General features: G+C 28.9%; 1 protein-coding gene across 3 annotated transcripts; it reads left to right on the top strand.

Annotated features, from left to right (window-relative positions):
- The first annotated feature begins 402 nt into the window (after positions 1 to 402).
- On the top strand, positions 403 to 6,234 carry LOC107631716 (lysine-specific demethylase JMJ18). 3 transcript variants are annotated; one of them, XM_088507329.1, is made up of 12 exons: positions 403 to 441; positions 876 to 952; positions 1,453 to 1,524; positions 1,780 to 1,857; positions 1,947 to 2,459; positions 2,549 to 2,767; positions 3,088 to 3,249; positions 3,557 to 3,925; positions 4,075 to 4,897; positions 4,986 to 5,089; positions 5,187 to 5,384; positions 5,477 to 6,234. In XM_088507329.1, exons 2-12 carry the CDS (start codon positions 923 to 925, stop codon positions 5,840 to 5,842), a joined length of 2,934 nt encoding a protein of 977 aa, XP_088363455.1. In that variant the 5' UTR covers positions 403 to 441; positions 876 to 922; the 3' UTR covers positions 5,843 to 6,234. The 3 variants fall into 3 exon arrangements, with proteins under 3 accessions (XP_088363455.1, XP_016190734.1, XP_088363454.1); XM_016335248.3 differs by lacking the exon at positions 403 to 441 and adding an exon at positions 568 to 702; XM_088507328.1 differs by lacking the exon at positions 403 to 441 and adding an exon at positions 730 to 783.
- The last annotated feature ends 7,547 nt before the right edge of the window (positions 6,235 to 13,781 follow it).

The raw sequence follows: 13,781 nt of genomic DNA, 5'->3' as shown, positions 1-13,781 counted from the left end.
TAGGATTCTGATTGATAAAAGAAGTGTTCAAGTACATTGCGTCTTCGAGCGTAGAATCGTAGCCGCTTCGGCTAAGGTTCAGTTACTTTTGAGTTTTTTTCTCAGAAAACATAATAAGATCTTGTTTTTCTTTTTTCGGAAAAATAATTATCATAATTAAAAATCATTTTCATTTTCCATAATTAAAAACACTACTTTTTGGTTCTCACCTGAAGTAGCACCTCGTACGTATCCTTCACCATTATTTCCAATTAATTATTAATTATATTATACCTCCAATTCCACCTGTCAAAAGCATCATAAAAATCATTGTTCTGTTTTTTTTTTCCTCTTTCTAATTTTACTATATATATATATATATAAGAATATAATATATGCGTATTCAAAAAACTATTTGATATTGGGCACAAGAATATAAGGATTCTACACTCTCACAATTCTGTACGGAAATTCTGGAGTTTGATAAATATTGATTGGTGTATATATATTTTTTAATATATACATACATACATGCATACACATACATAGATAAATATTAGATATATATAATTATATACATGCAATTGAATTGCATTTTGGGTATCCTGTGTCTCTGTTAATTTTGTATTGGAATTTTCTTGGTTAATTCATTTATACGCAACTACTCCGTATTCATTCACAACATGGAAACAGAACTTTCTTCGAAGAGTTTTGCTGCATTGAGTACGTTTTGTGTTCTGCATTTGTTGTAATTCTTTTTTCAATTTTGTTGTTGTTTTAGCAGTTATTGAGGTTTCTTTCGAGGTCAGTAACTGTTTGTGGATTGCGTTGATGGTGAATTGGGATGTCTTTGATGGAGGTTGAGTTACAATGGTGCTCTGTTATTTTTGTTGCAGGCACAATAATAACTATTCAATTTGGTTTCTTCAAGATTTTGAATTGAATGAAACAGTTCAAATTGGGTGCCAAAGAGGTTAGTTTCTTTTTCTTCTGTTTGATTTGATCCTTTTAATGAACCTTGGCAATGTGTTTTGTGTCTGTGTTACTGCTCCTCTGTTTCCTTTTCTGGATCATAACCAATTCCAGATCTTATTTTTGTAGTGTTTCTCATTGGAATTTGACAATTTTTGCCTTTTCTTTTTTGTGATTTTTTCATTCTGCTTAACACATTGTCCTTGCGTTTTCATTTATGAGAGCTATTTATGTATCTATAATCAAAATTCATGTTTAGTTGCTGTGCCATCATTTCAAAAGAATGATATAAACTTACCTAAAAACCCTTATTTTAGTTTATCACTGTAGTGTGGCCTAAGAGGTATGATTTTCCCCTCTTTTTCTTTTTGACTGTAAAACTGTGATAAACTTAAGTTTGGTCCATTTTGTTCATGTAAGTTTCCAATTGCACAGTTCTATATGCAATGTATCAATGAACATAGCCAAAATTTCCTTTTTCTTACAAGTGATATTTTGCAGGATAATTCTCTTAGGCACAAACCAAAAATGGAAAATGCTGTTGAACCTCCTAGCAGTCCGCGACACAGAAATGTATGTAGTATTAATCTACTGTGTTAAGAACATCTTTTGATAGATCATGAACAATACACTTAGAAGTGTTTCTACTTTTCTTCTGACTAAACATGAATTAAGTTTTAAAATTAAACGGAATTTTTTTCTTCATTCTATTGTTAATTTTTAATCCCCTGCATTGAATTAGATAAAGTTGTTTAAAGCGGTCTTAATTTAAACAACGTGAATAATTTGAAAATTATGATGAGTAAATGAAATGTCGTGATGCTATAGGTATCAGCCAGGTGGAATCCACTTGAAGCATGTAGGCCTAGAATTGATGAAGCTCCTGTGTTTTATCCTACTATTGAGGTACCTCTAACTACTTTTCTTAGTGTTTCTTTCAATGTTAATTATATGTTATTCTGAATTCTGAATTAAATTTATTATACTGTTATCAGGAATTTGAAGATACTATTGGCTTCATAGCTAAGATCCGCCCCCAGGCTGAATCCTACGGCATATGTAGGATTATACCCCCAACTTCCTGGGTTCCACCGTGTCCGCTCAAAGAGAAGCATGTGTGGGAAAATGCTACATTCCCTACCCGTATTCAACAAATTGACTTGCTTCAGAATAGAGAGCCAATGAGAAAGAAAAGTAAGGGAAGGAAGCGAAAGCGTAGAAAGCAATCGAAAATGGGCTCATGTAGGAGAAATGAAAAACCTAGTTCGGAAGGTGATGTTACTTCTGAGCGTGAAGAGAAATTTGGATTCCAATCAGGTTCAGATTTCACACTCAAGGATTTTGAGCAATATGATAGACTTTTTAAGGATTCCTACTTTGGCCTGAATGATCCCGCCGGAGATCAAAAGATTGGTGATAATGATCAGCAGAAGAGATGGGAGCCCTCTGTGGAGGCAATTGAGGGCGAATATTGGCGGATAGTAGAGCAATCTACAGATGAAGTTGAGGTATTATTTATGGTTTATTGACAACATTGTCGTTCTTTACTTTTAGATAATTGGACAAACACTTTATAATTTTCTCTCTGATTTGTTAGGTCTATTATGGAGCTGACTTGGAAACTGGAGCACTTGGAAGTGGTTTCCCAAAGTCATCATCTTTTACTAAGAGCGCAGATCAATATAGCATGTCTGGTTGGAATCTAAATAACTTCCCAAAATTGCCAGGCTCTGCATTATGTTACGAGGGAAGTGATATCTCGGGTGTTCTAGTTCCATGGTTGTATGTTGGAATGTGCTTTTCAACATTTTGCTGGGTAAGTATTGAGAAACACATATTTCTAAGTCAAAATCTATGAATGAGACTGAAGTTAAGGCATATTGACTAATTTTACCAATCTTTTTTAACCTCTCTTCGCATAATTGGTGGGGTTACTTAGTATAAGTTCTATCCATGAACACTCGGTTGAAAATCCCAACTACAGTTTATTTTATTATACAAAAATTAAAAAGAACTATGTCAGTGTGTTAGTACTCAGAAAATTATGTTGATATATTTGAAATGTTAAGCAATAACTTGCTACACTTTGCATTTCATTTGTTTCAAATCTGAATACCTTCCTTCTCCTTGGAGCAGCATGTTGAGGATCATCACCTCTATTCACTTAATTATCTGCATTGGGGCGAGCCAAAAATATGGTACGGTGTACCTGGAAGCCATGCCACAGCTTTGGAGGATGCAATGAGAAAGCACTTGCCTGATTTATTTGAAGAGCAACCAAATCTACTCAATGAATTGGTAGGACAGTTGAAGCCATGCTTTTATTTTAGTTGCTTTTGTGCTACTCAATTTACAAATGGAAGTTGAGAAAAGCTAATTACAATGACATTTCAAAAGCGGGGGTTATTAGGAATAAATTTATTTGTATGATTATGAGATATTTTCTATTTTCTCCCTGTTGCAGATATAAATAATATTAGGCTTCCCATGTAACAATATAATCTTTTAATCCTCACAACTGTAATATATCTTTATATTCTATGTTCTTTTCATGATGTTTGGTGACTTTATTATGACTATTGGTTATGACTTCATCTTTGAACAGGTGACTCTCTTATCTCCTTCAATTCTTAAATCTGAAGGTGTGCCCGTATATCGTGCTGTCCAGCATTCTGGAGAATTTGTTGTTACTTTTCCAAGGGCATACCACTCTGGCTTCAACTGTGGCTTCAACTGTGCGGAGGCTGTGAATGCGGCTCCCGTCGATTGGTTTTTGCATGGCCAGAATGCTGTCGAGCTTTACAGTATGCAGCGTCGTAAGACATCATTATCGCATGACAAATTGTTATTCGGATCAGCTCAGGAAGCTGTAAGAGCCCTGTCAGATCTAACTCTTCACGGAAAAGAAAATGTCAAAAATTTTAAATGGAAAAGTTTCTGTGGGAAAGATGGAGTTCTGACCAAGGCACTTAAGGTAATGATTTCTTGCACTCTCTCTCTCATTACCCTTCGGCACATTAGAAAGATCCATTATAATTGGGAAGGCTTTCATTATTTATTAATTTACTATGCAATTACCTGTTTAAGTTTTTCTGCATTATTGTTAATTTGTTATTTTGACAGATGAGGATAAAGATGGAAAAGGAGAGGCTTGACTTTCTGGCTCATTTAAAGAGGTTTCGGATGGATGATGACTTTGATTTGCACAAGGAAAGAGAGTGCTTTTCTTGTTTCTATGATTTGCATCTATCTGCTGTTGGATGCAAGTGTTCTCCTGACCGTTATTTTTGTCTTAGACACTCAAATTTGCGTTGCTCGTGTACAATGGATGCAAGATTTGTTCTGTTTCGTTATACTACAGAAGAGCTAACTACATTGGTTGAAGCACTAGAAGGAGACTTGCATGCTATTGAAGTGTGGGAAAATCGAAGTTCTGGAATGGCTTCTGCTAATGCTGAAGATGCTTGCAAAAAATTGGTCATGGACAACGAAGCTATGGCGGAGCAGGAGCTACCTATGGATTTGAACACTGATCTTTTGTCTGGTGAGCATGATTTGCTGCATATTTCTGATAGCCATGACAATAAAGGTGAAGTCTGCTATTCAGTGGCGAAAAAGGAACGAGACAATATGGAACTTGGAGCTGGTGGTATCCTATCAGACTCGGAGAATAAAGGTTTTTCATCGTGTTCAAGAGATGATGAAAATTTCTTTTCACTTGATGGCTATAAATTATTCGGGGTTGATCTGCAAATGCATTCAGATTCAGGTGAGCAGCTCAACAGTGTATTTAAAGAGGGAGATATAGACACCTTTGATAAAACTATATCATTGACAAACCAAAGCTTCTTGATCCAAGAGTTTGGTAATTCTGTTGAGCTTGTAAGTTTGGGCTCAGTTTTGCATGGGAAGAGGTGGTGCAATGAACGTGCAATATATCCAAAAGGTATCATGCTTTGTGAAATACTTTTAAGATCATACCATTAATTTTTTTTGAAGAGCAACTTTTTTATTGTTTTGGTAAACTTATCCAGGATTCAAGAGCCGCGTTAAGTTCTTTAGTATTCTTGATCCAACAAGACCCTGTTATTATGTTTCTGAAATCTCTGATGCTGGATTTCTTGGTCCTCTTTTCAAGGTATTATTTCTGACCTTGTATCTTTCTTTGGTTTTACACCTATGATTGACGAGTTCTTGATCGAAGTTTATTACACATTTTGTAAAATATATTCCAGGTTACCATGGAAGAACATCCAACTGAAGCTTTCACAAACACATCAGCGGATAAGTGTTGGGAAACAATTCTTGACAGACTAAACGCTGAGATCGAGAGGTGTAAGAGTCTAGGTGAACAAGAACTCCCTCCCTTGGAGGTTTTGCAAAGCATTAATGGTCATAAAATGTTCGGATTCCTTAAGCCATCCATTATTCAGGTAACGCAATCTCAAATATTGAAGATCTTTTTAGCCACTGAAGTTATGATCTAACTTCTGAAGTTTTAATCAATTCTGGCGAACAATTTCAGGCCATTGAAGCTCAAGATCCCAGTCATCAATGTGTAGAGTACTGGCATCACAAAGAACTTGCCTCTGAATCTTCAGGCAGTGGAAATGATGCCTCTAAGTGCTCAAATGGTTCAAACAACTCTCTGGGTGATGTCAAGACCAAACTTTTCGGCTTCGATTTGATAAAGCAGGAGCAAGAAGATAACATAGAAGGACATTTTCATTCATTTGAAGAGATGAAGTCATTGCTACAAGGATTCCTAAAAAAGGCCAGTCCTGCTGAGTTGAGTGCAATGCTCAAGTTCTTTAGCTCTGATTCACATGTTACTCAATGGAGAGCGGCATTCGTAGCGTTGATCGAAGAGATCCAGAAAGGTTGTAGATAAAAGAAGAATAAGATCTCTTAGTCATTTTTCAATTTATTCAGTAGTTAGGTCCATTCATAAACTAAACTGAAGAAAATTCTGGGTAAGGCCAAGATATAAAATTTTCTTTTGTTCCTAGTAATAGAGTGAACTTGTTAGTTAGAGATGGCTAATGCTATTAAACACCCATTGTAGTTGCTAGTGCCTTTGTCCCATTTATACTTTTCTTTTTTAGATTTATATTTTTCTTTTTAAGCTAGCTTTTGGTGTCAATTAGGCTTTATTTATTTCATCCTTACTGATCTCCATTTATCTCTAAATTTCTGTATATAAACAGAAAAAAAAATGCTGCTGATATATAATTGATGATTGATATCAGTAGAAACAATACATGGAGAACTTTGCTCCTCAAATAATATGTTATATTATATTAGTATATAAATAATAATATCCAATGTATTGATTATTTTTTTTTACTGAATTAATGTATAATCTATTGAAGGTTGATTTATTATCCAATTTTTTTTCATAAACTTTGTTATATGTGAAAATAGTGATCTTGTTTTTTATTATTATTGAAAAAAAATTTCATAATTTTTTAATTATGTAATTAATTTTTTTTTACCAAAGATAGGAGATTCGAATCTGCAACCTTAGTTGAGTATGGGGAGACTATGCCATTTGAGCTATTACTCATTGGCTATGTAATTAACTTAATTAATAACCTTTATTATTACTTTTATACTAAAAAATATCAATTTATACTATTTACATGTTTTTTCGCTACTAATAAATAAATAAGTATTTGCACTATTATACTTATTGTCCTAGACGATGACTTAAGTTACTTATTTTATATGTTAAATTTATTAAATATTAAGATGAAAAAAAAATATTCAATAAATTATATAAAATAGTCATTACATATAATGTCATGTATATATTAAGATTATCTATTTTAATTATGTGAGTGATTATTGTTATTTTCACTTTTTTTGTTACATTAAAAAATAATATTTAAAACTAAAAAAGAGATAATTAATTTTTTTTAATTTGAATTAAAAAATGTCTTGTAAATATATCCAACTTTTACATATACTAAGTGTTATAATATTAAATAATATAATATTTGTTATAACAATGACTCAAAATATTAATCCAATATATATTTGCACCTAGTAAAACCTCAACGCAAGCTAGATCAACTAAAATTCATTGTTAGGGTCCATATCCAATTTAGGTTCATTACCTTAAAAACCCAATGCAGATAAAGTCCACGCGTCCCCTCTTAAATCGGCTCAGATTGGATCTCCGTTGCTAGTTAGATATGTTAATGAGTACTCAGGAGAAGCCCCTTTCCATCCCTCACTCCTATTTTAAAAAAATGCTCCCGTTCCTTCTCCGTCATTGTAAGTTCCTGTTTAATTACCCCTTAGAAAACGCAGATCTTCTCGGATATCTACGAATATTTTTTTAAAACTTTTGAAAGAAATTAACACAAAAAGATATAATATAATAATCATAAAATAATCAATTTGACATAATTCAACACAATTTATAACATATGCGTTATGAAAAATAATATTTTAAAAGAAAAAAAAAACATAAAAACATATTCCAACATAATAACATAACATAATATTTTTGGAATGATACTGAGCGACGTAGTGACAGCCTTGAGAGACAGAAAAAGTGAGTTAGAGAGAGAGGATCGAGGCTGAGAATGAGTCTGAACAAAAAAAGAAAAAATTCGAATTGGAGGCAGAAATTAGGGTTACTAAATTCAAGAAATGGATTTATGTATATATAAATTAGGATAAATTAATAATTTTATATTTGCGTATATTTAATAGGTTCCATGGGACAGGTACTTATGTCTGTGTCCCCATTAGGGGTGGCAAATGAAAAACCCGCTCTGTCTCGCCAAAAGTCTGCCATCTAGTGGGCTGGCCCGCCCCATCCCGTCTAGTAAAGCGGTCCTGAATTTCTCCCCCGCTCCATCTAGTAGGCTGGTGGGTTGGCGGTGATAGTGGTCAGGAGGGCAGTTTCGTCATCTTAGAGCTAAGGGGACGGAATTATAATCTTGTCATATTCAAGGATCTGAATTCTAGAAGAATTGTGTCATGCCAGTCTTGGACATCAAGAAGGCCAAGAGTCTGTCTCAAAAACAGTGGTGCTAAAAGAGCAACAATTTATAAGACCCATTGGATTAAGGTAGGGCAACAAGAAGTTAGATTAGATCATATTTGATTTAAATTTAAAATTTCTAAAAATACTACTAAGCAAATTAGAAAAGTTTTATTGGGCTTCTTGTTGTCCTACCTTAGTCCAATGGGTCTTATAAATTGTTGCTCTTTTAGCACCACTGTTTTTGAGACGGACTCTTGGCCTTCTTGATGTCCAAGACTGGCATGGCACAATTCTTCTAGAATTCAGATCCTTGAATATGACAAGATTATCATTCTATCCCTTAGCTCTAAGATGACGAAACTGCCCTCCTGACCATGTATCAGGCGGGCTTTCTTTTTTTTATATAAACCATTAAATATTAAATAATATATATAATTTCACAACAATTTCAATAAATTTATAATTTCTAAAAATATAAAAAAATATAATTTTTAAATTCACACACATTAAAGTATTTATAATTATAAATATGTAATAAATATAATTATAAACCAAATTTTTGAAATAAAATAATAAAACCAATATTGTCCAAAACAAAACAAATACTATCCAAAATAAAAGTTTGGCCCACCTGGAAAGTTTGCCCCGCCCCGTCCCGTCCCGCCGAAGTCCGCCAAAACCCATGGATTAGGCGGTGCGAGGTAGGCGGGCTTTTTAAGTTTGGCGGTCTCAAATTTTCAGCATAACCCGTCTTTTTTGGCGGCTTATGCGGGCCAACCCGACGGGTTTCGTCCCGTTTTTCACTCCTAGTCTCCATCCATTTTCGCGTGGCAGATCGTGAGGATTTTACGTGTCTCCATCTATCCCAAAACGCGAGTAATCCCTGCAAAGACCCATTTCGGTTGTTTTGTGATCATCCCTATTGCTAGCATTCATTGGTTCGTGACGTGGAGCTATTCTAGCCACTCAATAAATTCTCAGATAATCAAAGTTTAGGTTATATCATTTTTATAAAGTCACATGTATCCTTATTATAACAATATTAATAGAAGATAAATGGATAAACACTAAGCTATTGTTTGGATATAAGATGGAAAATAGGAGGAAAGAAAATGGGAAGAAAGAAAATGTGAGAAAAGAAAATGAAAAGAAAAGTATATATTTTTTTGTGTTGTTTAGATGAAAAAATGAATGAAAAAAAATAGAGGAGAAATTTTCTTTTGCTTGGATGGAAGAAAAAGTAAGAAGAGAAAAAATTATAATAGCATAAAATTATATTAATGTTTTTATATATTATATATAAATTATAATTCAAATGCTCTGTAATTTTATCCATGTTTGCACTTCTGCATTAGTTTTTTTTGCAATTTTGAAGAGAAAAAATTTACATGAACTCAACATACACTTTTATGTTTTTCGTTCAATTTCTTTGTTGATTCAAACAATAAAAATTTGATTTTTCCATCCATTTTCTTTTTCAGCAATTTATTTTCCTACAAATTCTTCTAATCCAAATAATGCATAAATAAGTCACATTTTTCATATATATAACAATAACTAAGATCACAAATTAGGTTAATTTACGTTGATAAATCAAAGCCACCTCGAAATTACATAAATTCTCCGAACCCAAAAATATTACCTAGTTGTCTCCATTTACATTTCTATATAAATCGAATTTAATGAATTCGAATTAGGGTAATAAGTAGTAAATCGAATCTATAAGATATGAATTACTTGACATTGTGATTTGAAAGTAAATTAAATTCAAAGGATTTGAATTATGTCATCCCCTACTAAATCGAATCTATAAATTTCGATTTATATGATCCATGCTAAATCAAAGCAATAAGGTTTGATTTATACTCACTTAGTAACAATCCATCTCATTGTAAATCGAATCTCCTTCATTCGATTTAATAGCATAGATAGCATCCAAGTAATTCAAATCTTATAGATTCGATTTACTACGAAAACACATAATTCGAACTCCATAAATTTGATTTACATAGATATGTAAATCGAGACACATACGTAGCCTTTTTTACTTTGGGGATATACATAAAATTATTTTGCAAATGGTTTATAAAGGTAATTTACCTCACATATTATAATTTGTGAAATCATAATATTTTGAGAAGTGATGTATAGACAACTTATGTTGACAAGTCTGAAAAATTTTAGAAAAAAAAAAAATCAAAATATTACATATTGATCCATAAGGATTTTTTTTTTTAAAATTGTCCATAGTCTATAATTAATAACTTTAAGTTATATATATTTTATTTATTTTATATATTTTTTTTATTTTATACAGACTTATAATTTTGTTATCAGCGATCTTAGTGATTATAAAGAGATTTTTATCTTTAAATAAATTATAAAAAAATTAAAAATAAAATTAGTTGCTATTTTTTTTGACAATTTATTTAGTTTTTGGTTTAAATTAAAATTAAATTATATTTCAATTTATATTTGTTTGTTTATCCTAATGATTGTATATAATAGATAATATATTTAAGCATATTTTGAAAGAAACTATTTAATTTTATATAATTGAAAGTTAACTATAAAATTGAAACTAAGATGAAGTAAAATACAATAAACATATGAGGAGTGAAAGTAAAATAAATAATTAAAAATAAGGTAATAGAATAATTTAAAAAAAAAAACTAAAAAAAGACAGAAAAATAATGCATGTAGTTGATAAAAATACACCGTAAAAAAAATTAGTATAATCAATGAATATAAAAGATAAAAGATAAAAATTAAGATATATTTTTGTTAAAAAATTCAAAAAAAAAAACATTATAAAAAAGAACCTATTAATCAAGTTTTATGAAAATATTATAAAAAATTTAAAATGTTAGTAAATAAAATAGTAATTCTTTTAAGAACTATTAATCAAAATACATAAAAGTATATTTTGATTCTTAGATATAGAAAATAATAAGAGAACAATTCAAATTAAATTTATTTATTTTATTATTTATTAAATAATTTAATGTTTATTTAATTTTAGTCAAATCAGATAATATAACTGAAACATATTAAAACTCTAAAGGTAAACTTAAAACTAAATATTAAGAATAAAATTAAAATAAAATTACATTTGCTATCTTATAAATTTTTTTTAATAAAAATCTCATTTATACATCTTTAAAATGTATCACTTTAATACCATGATATTTTTATTAAAAATAAAAATTATGATAAATATCTCATATATTCGTTAGTAAATTATATACAAATATTTTTTGAAGCATATCACTTTTATTATATGAAAATAACTTAAATACCTTTAAATATGATTATGATAATTCATTAAGTATTATAATTTTTTTTACTAATTTATATTTAATAATTTACCTCTAACTTTTAATTATAGTAAAAATGTAAGATAGCCAAAAAAAAAATCTAAAGCGACACAAATTTTTTACTAACAAAAAAAGATTTTTTTTTTCCATTTTTTAGACATGTATATATTTTTTTAAGTTATACATTTTAATTTATATAAATTAATGACAATTAAATGTACAAAAAAAATTAATTAATAAAGAAATAAAATCTAAGATAAACATGTCCTGAACAAATTGAAATAAAATAAAGACTTTTAATTATGATAATTAATAATAATCACATATATTTACTTCAAGATTTATACTTTGAAAATTTAGTATATTAATATTTTGTATTTTTATTTCTCAATTTTAGACTATCATAAACATTAGTTACTCTCCAATAATGACAATGCTTTTAAAAAAACTAAACATAATTAAATGATATTAAAATTATATAATAATTTTTAAAATAACAAAAAAATATACAATTATCTAAAATATAATATTTGTGTAGTAACTGAAATTTAATTGCCAATATAAAAGTAACATATAATATCATTTCGTAATCAAATAAGTGTTTAATCAAAGAATTTAATATTTATATAATAATATGACAAAATAAATTAAAGTTTGAATTTAACCATAACAAGCGCTCAAGTTTAAATTTTCATAAATTAATTTATTTTTGTTAAAGTAAATTGCGCAATTAAAAAATTCATAAAAAATTCATATATTAAAGTAGAAAAAGATTTAATTATAAATACAAAATTAAAAAATTTATTTTTAAAAGTTAAATATACAGATAAAAAATAAATTATAACTTACAAAAATTATTTTTAAAATTTATTACAATAAATAATAAAATTGTAAAAATCATGTATCTATATAATTAATTTTTATTAAATTATAAGATAGTTAAATATTTAATCAACCTAATTAATTAGTTTGTAACTGATTTGATTTAATAATTTAAAAAAATTGAATAATCCTTTTTAGAAATATGCTAATCTAAATAATATAGATTGAAGATAAGAAAAATATAACTAAATTATATTATACAACATAATATTCCTAAAAATTTGTTTTATAGCAGATCTAATGCCAATATATTTATTATCATCTATGGTATAATCTAATTTCACAATTATTTAAACGTTGTTTTTATGAAAAAATTATATTATTTATTTTGAAAAAAATATTTACTCACTATTATAATTTAAATAGAATATAAAATAGATATTAAACCAATTTCTTTTTATAATTACTCAGTCACAAATATCTATCAAGGACATGAGATTTAAGAGCATACTAAGTAAATATAATACCTACAATTTTTACACTACCACGATAAAATGATTGTCATAAGTCTTTTTAGCTTAAATTAAACCGAACAACATATAATAATAAAGAAACAATCAAATCCAAAAAAGTTATAGAACACTTATCATACACTATGACTGTTAGTATTGAGGAAGCTTTAACTATTTATTCTTTTATTAGCTATCTTTTTATCTACTCTGCACTTCATTTACAAATATGTTAAGGACTAAACCTATGCTTCAACCTTTCAAAATTTCATATATTCTTGTCAAACACAATATATTATTATGGCTTTTTTTCTTTATAGAAACCATTGAATAGAAGAACCGTTGGTAAAAAGATGAGGTTCTCTTATAATATGTATGATTTTTTATGATAATAAAATAAAAATAAAAAGTATGAAATAATATTGTGTATATTTAAGTTAATTTTAATCTTTTTTAATAACCACATTTTTTATGATGTAACTGATAAACAATGACAGTTAATACGGATTGGATATGTTTTGAGTATGCTATACATTTTATGGTTTTGTACGAAACAATATTAGTTTTAATTTATATATTTATTATTGGGTATTAAAAATAAAAAGCATTTGTATTGTTAGTATTTTTCAAACCTTCCTCAACTCTAACCGTGATTAGGACTAAAAGATCATCTACCTCATTGGAAATAAATGTAATCCAATCAATTTTTATTTGATAGTGCTATACATTCGCATAATTATAAGAGAATTAACTTTAGCGAGATAACAATATGGTATTTAGTTACCACTTGAGTATTTTTATATATAGAATTATCAATCAATTATGTATGGCTTCTAATGAAAATAATATATTCAACATGGATATTGTTTGTTAGGTAAAAGATAACAAATTGACAAAGAAAATTAATTACAATGGATATATTCATTTTAAAAATTATTTTTCTATGTAATACTATATAAAATATCATGGTCACCCTAAATTATTACATGTTCAACTTCCATTGACAACAGTAGAATGCCTAAATTAAGACATTTTCAGACTATAATATTTGTCAAACAAATAATTAATGAAACACTCATCCATACATTCTCATTTTGAGTATATTTACACATAAAAAAAAAAGTTGAAGTAGCAAAAGCGATAAAAATGTTTATTTTTATAATTTTGTGTGGCTATTTATAT

Source organism: Arachis ipaensis, chromosome B3 (genome assembly GCF_059453495.1).
Source record: "Arachis ipaensis isolate K30076 ecotype BB chromosome B3, ASM5945349v1, whole genome shotgun sequence".
Taxonomy (NCBI): Eukaryota; Viridiplantae; Streptophyta; class Magnoliopsida; order Fabales; family Fabaceae; genus Arachis; species Arachis ipaensis.
The sequence above is the reverse complement of the archived record's forward strand: the minus strand, read 5'-3'. Positions and strand labels throughout refer to the sequence as shown.